Below are 13,134 nucleotides of genomic sequence, written 5' to 3' on the forward strand. Positions count from 1 at the left end.
ATGCATTCATTGCAACGTATATGGCATGAAAAGTACCGAGTTTGTCTACACGTCCTTGAATTCAACACATAATTTAACTCTGAGCTACAATCTCAGTGTTCCTCCGTATGCACAGTTTCTGTTTGGACACACACTACCTTACCTCAGTGTCTGAGAACAACATCACAGGTGATGAAGCAACAGCTCGATGAGGCATTATGCTTGGAAGATATCTTCTGATGCACCATTTGTCACTGCCATCACAGCATACAGCAACCCAGTATGGTAGACTGCACCTGTATGTTACAGAACAGTTGTTCTCAACCTCAAAAAGTTAATGTCAACTCATAATTTCATTTAATTATTAGGAGTTGCAAGAATCAGAAAATCATTCTAAAAATAAAATCTATGCATGCTAATGAGAAAAAAAAATCCACATAAAGACGATTACCTGCCAGCTTTATAGCTACAATTATTATAGCTAATTATATATCTGCAACAAGGGAGTACTTCACCTCCTACAGTCACTTGGGAGTCCTCAAAACGCCCTCAGGTGAGGGAAAGCAGCAAGGAACAGATTAACTTTGTAAACCCTGCAAGCTGAGAAACTTTCTTCCAGTAGAAATTGTGATATCCATCCCCCTTTCAGTAGTTGCAGTTCTTTCTTTGCTTTGTGTCTATCACCTGGCACTATGTCAGGAATTTTAGGGTCAGATACAGATTTTTGTTTATTGCCAACGCTCTAAAATGAGTAAAAGATAGTGAGCTGTGGGAAATGTAGCAGACGTGAAGGCAGTGGGAGAAAGATTCATTATGACTTGACTCTCATTTATCTTAGTGTACACCTGCCCACTGGGTTTTAAGGGCCTTCCAGAACACAATACCAGAAATACTGAGAGTATCAACACAGAATTACAGAAGCAGAGGGTAATTTATCTCAGAGAACAGAACATAACTACTTGAACTGGTACTAAAATTGCTTCCCAGATGCACACAGCCAATGGGTACTTGGCAGTTTCCCCTGTGGGCTTCACCCACAGTCAATAAAACCTTGGAGAAACAGGATAATGGGAAAAACACTAAAGAAGTGTCTGGATGACTTCAATAGTGATAAGGAGGACAAGTGAGCTCAGTGAGGATACCTCAGTGTTCCTACAGCATGGCAGAATGTGGGACATTCAAGTCTTACCAATATCTAAATGCTAGAATTATTTTATTTAATATGAAAATCTTCTTTTAAGCTCTGAAGCTGTGAAGTCAAATAAGCAGTAGAAGGACTGACTAGAAGAAGACAATGGAAATCTTTTTCACATACTTGTGATAATCCTGCCTTTTCCACCATTTTTAAATTACTATTTCAAATCTAAATGTCATGGTTAAATATAATTGATTTGGAGCTGTTCTGTAACTGACCAATCTTACGTGCTGGCCTAATTACTAACCTGATTCTATAGATGCTTTAGTTCAATGTCAGACGAAACTCTAAAAATGAAGGCTAGATTTAAAAAAAAAAAAAAGAAAAAGAAAGGTAATTGCAGTGTAAGTTATTTCTTCATGAACGCCTGCATACTGAACAACAGTTCTGCTATCAAAGCCCTCCTTTTGCCAATTATTGTCACCTATTTCTCCTAGCCTAACTACTGGAGCAGTAGTTTTCCCTTGAGATTGGTTTCCTTATCTAAGGATTTGCAAGGCTACGTAAACATTCACAGCACTAGTAACAGTAACTTTCTGTTCATTTGTTTAAACAAAACAAAAGATCTACTTACACTTTTATAAAGCACTGCAGCTGGGAAACCCAACAGTATCCTGGACTGCATCCTCCCAGGTCGAGGGAGGTGTTTGTCCCCCTCTACTCTGCCTTTGTAAGGCCCCATCTGGAGTACCGTGTCCAGCTCCGAGGTGTCCAGCACAGTAAGGACATGGTGTTGTTGGAACAGGTGCAGAGGAAGGACACAAAGATGATCAGAGAGCTAGAGCATCTCTGTGAGGAAAGGTTGAGGGAGCTGGGCATGGTCAGCCTGGAGCAGGAGCCAGGTAGACCACTCTGTGTCCTTTCAGTATACAAAGGAAGTTTATAAGCAGGAAGGGACCCAATTTTTAATGTGGGCAACTAGTGATAGGACAGGGGGGAAACAGTTTTAAAGGAGGGGAGATTTAGGTTAGATATTAGGTGAGGCAGTGAAGCAGGCTGCACAGAGAAATGTGGATGTCCCATCCCTGGTTCAAGGCCAGGTTGGATGGGATCCTGGGCAACCTGGTATAGTGGGTAGCAACTCTGCTCATGGCAAGGGGTTGGAAATGGATGGGCTTTAATGTCCTTTCCAACCCAAGCCATCCTGTGAATAATTAAAGGAGTGTTTAAAGGTAATTCTGCATGATACAAACATAAACACTATCTGGGAAATACAGAAAGCATACAGGTTAGTAAAGAAATGGGGGGAAAAAAATAAAGAGGACAATACTAACTAAGCCTATTTAACTCAAAATCACTTACAGAGATGTTACACAGAGTTGTCCTGTGTTAAAAGTCAGAAGATCCACACAACATGGGCCATAATTTCCACTAGACCTGTACAAGCCGGGCTAGGGAGCAGCTTCGGCAGGGGGGTTGGACCCCTACACTTCTGTGTGAAGGTTTTGTCCCCTCCCCAGCTTCCCTAAAGGCATTTCCCTCGGGCACTCCACGCTTGCTGCATGGGGCAAGACCCTTACAGTGAAGACAGATCTAGGGCTTTTGTTGAAAAAGAACGACTCTGAGCACAACGCTCTGTTCCTCACTCACAAATTCCCTACACGTGTAAATTCCTGGGCACGTTCCCGCCCAGCCAAAGGCTCCTTTACAGCTTCCCTCTTGTCCCAGCCCCCTCAGGCGCCTCGGGAAACGTAGCCACGCCCGGCCTCCTTGCCGCCTCAGGGGCCAGCCTGAGCTCTCCTCGGGGCTGCCGGTCAGGAGACCGCCTCGCGGGGAGAGAGCCGCTCCCGAGCAGTCGAACGCCGATGGCACTGGCGGATAGAGCGTGGGGAACGTCGTTAGGGCGCAGCCCCGCCCCGCTCACCCCGTGAGGCCGCCAATCGCAGGGCGCGAGGCGGGCGCCGCGGAGGAACTCGGGGCTCGACCGGCCGCGCCTGGAGCGCGCGGGGTTTGAGGCGCCGCAGCAGTTCCGCTCCGCCTATGGCCTCCGCGCTGGTAAGGGAGCGGGGTCGGGGGGCGGCGGAGGGGCGCGGGTCTGTGCCGCGGCTCTGACTGGAGCGCCGCTTTTCCTTAGGAGGACCCGGTCTTGATCCGTCCCCTCAGAGGCCACCGGGCAGCGGTGACGGGCGTCTCCTTCAGCGCGAGCGCCGCGGAGCTCGGTAAGCGCGCGGGGCGGGAGCCGGCTTCCCCGCCCTCTTTCCCGCCCGCCCGCCGGACTGAGCCGCGCCGGCGGCGGTTCCGGGAGCGGGTCCGTGTCCAGGGGCGGGGCGGCTTCCCGCGCCGGCCGGGCGCGCGGCGAGTCTCTGCCCCTTCCTTAAGCGACAACTTTTTGAGCAAACCACAGGGCGGGGGAGGGGTTTGTCCCGCAACGAGACGGGGGAGGAGGAGGGGGAGGAAGTAAGCAAGCGAGCGAACGAGCGAGCTGAAGTAGGCGAGGACAGCGCCGGGGCTGCGCGGGTGGGGGGCTGCGCCGTGCCTTTCCGCCGCTTCTCGTCTCCTCCAGCCCCGTACGGGGGCACGGCGGCTCCCCGAGCTCCGCTCCGCGCGGGGCTGCCATGAGGATCCGGTTGGCGAGAAGATGGACGTGGGTCCGCCGAAGCTGCGTGCTGCTCGGCTTCTTAACGGTCGCCTACTTCGCGTTGGAGCTGTCGGTTTCTTCCTTCGGTGCCTCCCTCTCAGGGGAGAGCATCTCCAAAGGGAAATGGGAGCGGCGCTTCACGGACGGAGCAGAAGAGGCGGTGGATTTGGCTCGTCCGGTTTATGACAAATCCCCGCCCGATTCTTACGCCCCGGGAGAATGGGGCAAACCCGCTCGCCTGCAGCTGAGCCCCGAGGAGAAGAAGCAGGAAGCGGAGCTGATTGATAAGTATGCAATTAATATATTTGTGAGCGATAAAATCTCTCTCCACCGGCACATTGAGGACAATCGGCTGAGCGGCTGTAAAACTAAATCTTACAACTACAGAAAGCTGCCCACGACGTCTGTTGTAATCGCCTTCTACAATGAAGCCTGGTCCACGTTGCTGCGGACAGTACACAGCGTTCTTGAAACGTCTCCTTCAGTGCTTCTGAAAGAAATCATACTGGTGGATGATTTGAGTGATAAAGTGTATTTGAAAACCGACCTCGAGAAGTACATAAGCGGTCTGAAAAGAGTTCGTTTAATACGGACCAACAAACGAGAGGGATTGGTTCGTGCGCGCTTGATTGGAGCTACCTTTGCTACCGGTGATGTCCTCACGTTTCTCGACTGTCACTGTGAATGCGTCTCCGGTTGGTTAGAGCCATTGCTTGAGAGGATTGCCGAGAACGAGACTGTTGTGATCTGTCCTGTTATTGACACCATCGACTGGAACACGTTTGAATATTACATGCAGTCAGCAGAGCCCATGATCGGGGGCTTCGACTGGCGACTGACATTCCAGTGGCACTCAGTGCCAAAGCATGAACGGCTGAGGCGCAAGTCTGAAACGGACCCGATCAGATCCCCGACTATGGCTGGGGGCTTGTTTGCTGTCAGCAAGAAGTATTTTGAGTACCTGGGTACCTACGATACAGGAATGGATGTTTGGGGAGGAGAGAACTTGGAGTTATCGTTTAGAGTGTGGCAGTGTGGAGGCATGCTGGAAATTCATCCGTGCTCCCACGTAGGCCACGTGTTTCCAAAGCGTGCTCCGTACGCTAGACCAAACTTCCTTCAGAACACAGCACGTGCTGCTGAGGTGTGGATGGATGAGTATAAGGAGCACTTTTACAACAGAAATCCTCCAGCGAGAAAAGAAAATTATGGAGATATTTCTGAGAGAAAGCTTCTAAGAGAGCGTTTGAAATGCAAGAGTTTTAACTGGTATTTGAAAAATGTCTTTTCCGAGTTGCATGTACCAGAAGATCGTCCTGGCTGGCACGGTGCTGTCCGCAATATAGGGATATCTTCAGAGTGCCTAGACTACGTTTTACCAGAACATAATCCTACGGGGGCTCACCTTTCTCTCTTTGGATGTCATGGTCAGGGAGGAAATCAGTTTTTTGAATACACTTCAAATAAGGAGTTTCGATTTAACTCTGTAACGGAGCTGTGTGCTGAAGTCCCTGAGCAAGAGGATTTCATAGGAATGAGGAACTGTCCAAAAGATGGATCTCCTGTCCCCGAAATTATTATATGGCATTTCAAAGAAGATGGGACTATTTATCATCCTCATTCTGGAAAGTGCCTTACTGCTTATCGCACCGCTGAGGGGCGTGCTGATGTGGAAATGAGAATTTGTAATGCTGCAGATAAAAATCAGATGTGGAAATTCGAGAAATAATCACTAGCAGAAGTAAGAATCAAATTGAGCAGAGTCTCCGAGGTTTTTTTGACTGTATACCTTGGAGTGTCTTCAGATGTGTCTTTCCTGTAGCGGTGTAGGAACTGTCTGCTGTGGTGAACTGTACTGAAAGCAAAGGCAAGTGCTGGGAGTTAGTTTCTAAAGCAGTGATTTACACTTCTAATGCCTTCTATTTTTGTAAAATTTTGACCGATTATTTTCTTATTTTGGTCTCCGTTGATTATGGGAAAACAAATCCTTTTGAGTGGACTGAAGAGGGATTTTCTCGTTGTTTACTCTTAAAAAATGAGCACATTAAACCTATAAGGTAATGTTACACGCAGGTAAAAATTTTGTACTGAAGCAAAGTTGTGGTTCTTGCAGTATTGACCTAATTGCAGATTCATCGTAATGAACATATCTATCGCCCTAAGTTGTGCTACAATGGCATGTGGATGAATTGACACTGTAGTAGCAGTGAAACCAAGAACGTGCTAGAGGTGCTGCAGATGAGAAGAAGCGAGTGGTTAGAAGTACGAGTTCAGCTGGAAGGTAGAGGGGAAGGAATTAAAGCACAGAATTGCATTAGCTACTGCTGTTTCTTCGCTATGTATTTAATATTTACATCATTGTGTAAGCTTTTTGTTGTTAAGTTTGGCTTCCTAAAGACACAGTCTATTTGACTATGCTGTGTATCCGTTTGTTTGGATTTTAGTGAGTGTTACACATTTTAGATTGGCAGTAAAGTAGAGGGGAGAAATACAAAGGAAAAGTTGAGCTGTCCTATTTTGTGTTATTTATTTGGCACCAATTGTGATGCTCTGCACACTCAGTAGAGTTTAGAAGTAAGACAGCATACACAGCTTCCTTCTATTCACCATAGTGTCCTGGGTGACCTAGTCTGGAGCTACTGAGGTGAAGAGAGCTGGAAAGGCAAAGGAGAGAAAATGGGAGGAAAACAAGATGTCCTGTGAACCATCTAGCAAATCTTATTTTTAATGTTTTCTGTATTCTGTTCTACTAAGTTTTGAGTAATACCAGTTCTAGAACCGTGTCACTGATTAGCTTTCAGTGTGATTATAGATAGTAGATGTGACTGATGTGTTTTTGTATTTGACAAAAAATCTTGATTCTTTGCTTTTTAGCTATATACAATTAAGTTGAACACTTACCTTAATGTTTTGGGCATTCTGACTTTGATTCCTTACACTGAAGGGATAAATGTCATTCAATGGCTACAGTATGACTCTGGGCTGGTGGGAATTTGAACTTGTGAGCAATAGGAATCTGAGTAAAGACACCTGAGGTACTCAGTAGATGGACATTTGGTTAAGGTGTTGGTAAGTAGTAGGGTTAAAGGGGAGCAAGTAAAACCTGAAGTGAATGTATTAAAGATAACAAAGCAAGAGTAAATAAAGATATATGTTTGAATCTAAGTGATTTTTAAAGAATTGAGGGGTTTGAGTGCAAACAGGCTGAGATTGAAAAGGAGCAGAGGAAGAAAATTTGGAGCGGGGGATGTAGTGCTGAGTCATACTCAAAATGCTTGCCACTGTGTGGCATGGGTTGTTATAAGCCTTTAACTTATTTTTAGGAGGTTACTTACAGCTTTTTCTTTTTTTTTTCTTAAAAATTTTCCCCCCAAATACAATTTTGGGGTAAAAGGGAGCTTCTTTACTATATAAGGGAGACATTCCTGAAAAATTCCATTCCACTGCAGTAAGGAATTATTGTGAGGACCTATGAGTTATGAATCGTGTATCAAATTGTAAAAGGCAACCAGTCATTAAGTACTGGAGGAACAAATTATGCAAATTACGTGCTTCTGTGAAAAGCTTGCTGTAGGCTGTTACGTTAGGTAGGTACAACAGTAAAAAGACCTGGGTTCTCCATGACTGAAGCAGCTGTTGTATATGCAATGCATGTTTCCTCAGACAAAAGTAAAAAGCGTGAATATAGACTATGCAAACTTGATGCAATTAACTTTTTTTAGGACTTGACAAAAACTGTATTTTGTATCGAGAACTACCTTCGTGTTAAATCTGACATTCAAAGTGTTCCTTATCTATTTAAGCAATAAATCAATGTGAATCTGCCTCTTAAAGAGCTTGTTCTCTCGATGTATACTTGATCCTTTCTTCCTTCTCCCCACCACCTTCCACTCTGTTTTTGTGATTATTTAAAACCTAAATAGGAGTGTGGGGGGGGGAACCAAAAAAGGCAAAAGTAAGCAACCTGGATAAAGTAAACAATCTGGATTTCAGACATAAAGGATGTACTTTCTCCCACGTGGAGGAAAAAAGTTGAAGTGGGTGAATTAGGCAAGAAAAGAAAGAGAGAATTAAAACCTTCCTGTTCTGAGTCCAGCTAGCCTCAAACTGAGTTGTAGCAGTTGTACAGATATACTCTAATCTGGTTGTTTTCCAGTGCCTACAGATTTCTGGAAAATCTGAAACTGTGGAAGATTTTCTATTGCGTTAAACTTCAAAAATTTGGGGAGCACTTGTGTATATTTTAAACTACTGATTTTTAAGTGACTTAAAGAAACTGAATGTAAACTTAACACTGAATAAATGTGAGCTTACTTTGAGATTTCTCTTGAAAAATAAAATCCCGAATGATAATTAAACGTTGGCTAGTGTGTGAAAATTATTCTTAGTAATTTTCTCTGCCACTTGTACAAATACACACAGCGTACAATGAAATTGTCATGATCTTGATCCTCAGAGGAGCTATTAAAATTTCCTCATATGGAGTCTGCTATTCTTAGAATTCACTCTTAGTTACTTTGACAGAGGTTTAATAGATTCTTCTTGAAGCGGGAAATTTTTGGAATTGCTGTTAACTGTATTTGTATCAGTGATGAAGGAAAAAAAGGGGGGGGGGGGGATGAAGTAGGTGGGCATTTGACCACCCTAAATACCACTGAACGTGCCCAAAGGGTCATTAGCACATATCTATGAGTCCTTGAAAAGAATTAAGATGTATGCCAATGTACTGTGTACGTATGTCTTTAACTGTATAAATGTAGAACCTGAACTCTGAGAGGGCGTGCTTATCAAGTCGCTCAGTGTGCATTGTGAGGAATAAAGGAATGCCACTTTCTAACACCACACTGGTGTTAGAGAGTTTTCTTCCCAGATTTCCCATAACAGTGTTTCTTTTTCCATGTATATATATATATACATACATACATTTTGTGATGGAACGCATACACCACAGGTTGAAAATCTCTTGTAATACTTGTGTGTCTTTTACCGCACCTGATGGAGCTGAAATTGTAGTGAACAAAATGTTGGAACCGTGCTGTATCATCTGAGGGTGTGAAATCACATGTTTTGAATGAAACTCTTAGTGCTGTCATGATGGTGTGACAGAAAATGCCAATAAAGCACAGCTTGTTTGGGTCAATACCCTGGTTTGTAAGGCTTTGTCTTCAGATCTGCTAGGGCACACAGGTAGAGTTTGAAATTACACCTTAACAATCAACTCTGTGTTAACTTAGGAAGTATCACCTCTGTTGTTTTTTTTACTTTTGTTTCTCTGTTGTTTTTATTTTTTTCCTTCTGTATGCAATTCCAAATGTCTAATAAGTTAAAGTAACCATCTTCGCATTCTTCAGAGAGGATAATTAATGTTTCCTATTTTGTTCCATTAATGCTATTTTTTTGTATATTTACTTGTTACTTTATTTAGTTCATCAGTTTCTGACAGTACTGTTGCTGTATGTAGTCTCCAATTCAGAAAACTTTCCTTGTTAATCTTTCCTAGGTAATATGATGGGCGTGGTTCCCATTGACAGTTACGTGCTCTGTGCTAGAGCACTGGGTATTTGCTTTTGTGTTTCACTAATGACAAAATATGAAAAAAGATGGGAACTACAAACACCAAAATCTTGCTGGGTGAGCAGTAGGGCCTAGGATAAAATTAGGAATTCAGGGTTTCCATGTTTGAACTATGAGTCTGAATTTAATGTATGACAGTTCTTTGGGGAATGTGCCATGTCATTAAACATGGCTAAAGTTGGCTGTCAAGTGAATCCAGGGAAAATCATAAATTTAGGGTTGGTGATTTCTCCAAAACATTTACTGCAAGTATGTGAAGTTGGGTTGTGTTCTCAAGACATGTTCATGGCACTTTGCACCTGAGGAATGCTGTGTGGCGAGCTGAAGAGGATCTTGGGTGAGAGATCCAAGAAAGAGAAGATAGAAGTGGGGAAGTACTTCAGGCCAATCTCAAGGTGGCACAGGCCACAGCTGATAGGATACCAGACTGAGTGGGGGGCCACCACATACCTGTGGTGTGCCTGTGCCCAGGTCACTGCCTGGCTTTCTGGCAGGACTGTTTCAGTGGAAATTTTTGTTCCTGAGTTGATCAGTAATCAAACTAATTTTGAAGAGGAGTATACTACGTAGAACCAGGAGGAGTATACTACGTAGAACCAGGAGAAGGAGCTAAATTACACTGGCTTGGGTATAGAAAATGAGACTCCCTGCGTAGCATGCGATTGAGTTCTGTTGATGTTGCCTTGAAACTGGGAGCTCTGTGCTCTGTGAGAACAATGGAAAAAGATTAAAACACTTTTTTTCCCTTTCTAGCCCCATAAAGATGTTGCATTTGAACTTTCATGACCTTCCAGGCAAAGAAGATAAACTGGTGTGGTCAGTAGAGAAGAGTAGTGCTGTCTTTGTTTTCTTTCTTTTCAGTTGAATCCCTTGACACCCATACTTGCTGCGTAAATAGTAACATCCAAGATGTCAAAGTTAAGAGTTGAAAATATGACTTATTCAAAACCTCTTAGAATCACAGTTTTATGAAGTTTTATCACTCGTTTTTAAACTTCATTACCATTCATACTGATTCATGAGTGTTGTTTCAGAATGTTTAGATGAAAGCATATGAAGAGGCAGAATGTTTTCTGTAAAGTGTTGATTCTGAGTGAGGCATACATTGCACAGCCAAATTGCATCTGCATATCTGTAGGGAAATGTTGACCTCTAGTCAGACTTGAGCTGACTTCTGGGAAATCTGCTGCTCGTTCTCTGATGAAAATATTATCAGGCAGAAATTAAATAAAATAAAACTTTGAAATTAATAGATTTAATATAGCAACACATTAGCTGAGGTCCAGGATGAAAGGATTTTGAGTTGTGTTTCCTTGGTTTCATTTAAAATAGGATTAATAGCTAAGGTGAAGATCTGCCAAGTATTTCTGAGTGTATTTGGTTAAATCCTCTAGTTCTAATTAATAAACTTAAAATCTATCAGATGGATATCTAGTACTCTTCTTGAATACATTATTCAGTCCAATAATTGCCCTTCCTAGTAGCTGGAAAACGTGCTTAGAGAAATAGTGAGTTATTATAGGTCATGAATCATTTTTGTCCATGGCTCATGTCAATACTGAAAAACAAAGATGAGGACAAGTTGAAAAATAGAAAGTGAGCAAAGAGGAAGTATGACTGTGAGTCAATGTAGTTTGTATCTTTTTTCCCTGACAGTATTTTTTTTAATGTGAAAAATTGGAGAGGATTTTTAAATGCATATTTGAAATGAACAGTAACTGGTAGGGATAGTTATGAATACCTTGATATATTTAATTAAACACCAAAAGAAGTTTAAGAGGTTGGGGGAAATTATAAGAGGATTCATGCTATGTCCACCCACTAGAGAAATATGTTACAAGATTCAGAGGTTAAAAAGGAAGAAAGTCAAATAAAAATGAGCACTATCCTCCAGTTTTTAGCAAACTAAGTTATCGATTCATCATCTGTCAGTTTCCAGTCAAAGTATTTATTTTCTTCCTTGATATTTTGTAATTCAGGCAAATTGTTGTCCTTTTTGTGTAAAAAGGCAACCACAGTAGTCAGAACAAATCCTTCATAAATAAATGAATACATGCATACATACACAGGAAGCTAATGAAAGAAGTGTGAAATCTGTAATAGATTACTTACCCAGATAGATTGTGAAACTTGACAGCACTGGTGGAAATAGAGGCATATCTACAATAATGCTTAATTCTTAAGTATTTTTTTTGTGTGCTTCTACATTTTATTTAGGCATAATATTCTTTCTCCAGTCTGTAACATTTTTGCAGGTTAATATGAATGTTATTTATACTGCAGTTATACACAGCACAATATCTTTTCTATATTGTTGTTGCATGTAGATATACTTACAGTTCCAGGCGGGTCTGGAACGTCTCCAGAGAAGGAGACTCCACCACCTCTCTGTGCAGCTGTGCCAGTGCTGTCACTGCACTGGGAAGAAGTTCCCACACACATTTGTGCAGAACTTCCTAGCATCAGTTTGTGGCCATTTCCCCTTGTCCTGTCACCACACACTGCCTTGATGGAACAGCACTCTGCAATTTAAAAAGATTTTACTGTGCACAGGTCTGTCAACCTTTGGTGGCATTTCAGTTGGTGCCTGCATCAATAGAGCATATACTTTAAACATATATGTCTTAGTGTTTCACTTTTTTTTATTATTTTCAAGAACCAGACTGGTATAGGAATACTGCAAAATCTCTCTTCTGGGTGTATTCACCCCTGGCAATGCACACAGCCCTGTTTGGTTCACGTTAGCAGATACTATACAGTTCTTAGAGCAAATCAGAATGCAAGACCATCATTAATTTACTGTCACTGGATTCTTATAATCAGGATATGTGGTTTGTTTAAAGCATCTTCCTGGGAATGCTGGAAGACCTTGAGAACACTCAGAAGCCCTTTAGAAGTATTTTATTTACCGTGAGGAGGACTTGACATAGCCCTTTTAGATATCCACAACATTTGTAAAGGATAGTGAAGACAGAAGAGCAGTGGATGCCTTCATCTCAGGCTACCTTTATAAGGTGAATACTGTGTGTGAATTGCTAATGGCAATTCTATTGGGCTCTGAGAGTGTCTCTGTAACATTAACGCTGATGATGTGAGAGCCTACGTGCAGGGCTGAGACTGAGTCCTGCAGGCACATTTCAGCATGTTTGTACATATCATATCCATCAACATTTGTGAAGATACCATATTAAGCATGCCTGTTCATGCATGTTCATACCACATGACTCAGTGAACATGGGGTGAACACATGTGCGTGCCACACATGTGAATACATATGTGAATGCACTTTTGCCCAGTTTGTGTGTCAGGATGCTTGTTCACCTGTCTTCATTTCTCCTTTCGACGTGCTGTACCATGTTTGTTCATGTGTGTTTGTATCATGTTCTTCATCACAATTGAGCGTGTGTGTTCTGTAAGAAAGACAGAGCCTGTTTTCATTGCAAAGTGCCATGAACGTTTTTCTTGGCTTATTGGAAGCCAGGTATTCGTTTAGGGAACAGAAGCAGAGCAGTGTGTAAACTTGACCTTTGCATTAAGTCCAGGTCTCCGTTCTTTGGTATTCTCTTCAATTATGACACTTAACCACAAAAACATATTTTCTGAAGTTTCCTCAGATTTGTGGGTGTACAGAAAGCCCTGAGTTTATGAACTGGGCTAAGTGGCGTATTGAAGTACCACAGAGTGGTTTTCAGCTTCCACCTTTCTAGTTACATGTTGCAGATCCTCAGTTATTAGCATTGCTACAGCGAAGAGGAATTGTTTTGTGCTCTAAATGTAGTTCTGGTTACATTGTGTTCCTCAGAGGAGA

At 42.6% G+C, this 13,134-nt stretch overlaps 2 protein-coding genes across 2 annotated transcripts in view; both read left to right on the forward strand.

The window, feature by feature from the left end:
• The first annotated feature begins 3,092 nt into the window (after nt 1-3,092).
• Nucleotides 3,093-13,134, forward strand: part of POC1B (POC1 centriolar protein B) — a 44,759-nt gene continuing 34,717 nt past the window's right edge. The window contains exons 1-2 of the mRNA XM_065743201.1: nt 3,093-3,169; nt 3,249-3,333. Of these exons, the coding sequence (XP_065599273.1) occupies nt 3,155-3,169; nt 3,249-3,333 (100 nt within the window). The 5' untranslated portion in view covers nt 3,093-3,154. The remainder of the gene's footprint in view (nt 3,170-3,248; nt 3,334-13,134) is intronic.
• On the forward strand, nt 3,590-5,959 carry GALNT4 (polypeptide N-acetylgalactosaminyltransferase 4). The gene has a single exon (XM_065743200.1). The coding sequence runs from the start codon at nt 3,730-3,732 to the stop codon at nt 5,479-5,481; it is 1,752 nt and encodes a 583-aa protein (XP_065599272.1). The 5' UTR covers nt 3,590-3,729; the 3' UTR covers nt 5,482-5,959.

The sequence above is a fragment of the Cyrtonyx montezumae genome, unplaced genomic scaffold (genome assembly GCF_038088225.1).
Source record: "Cyrtonyx montezumae isolate F1298 unplaced genomic scaffold, pur_monq_1.0 scaffold_3, whole genome shotgun sequence".
NCBI lineage: Eukaryota > Metazoa > Chordata > Aves > Galliformes > Odontophoridae > Cyrtonyx > Cyrtonyx montezumae.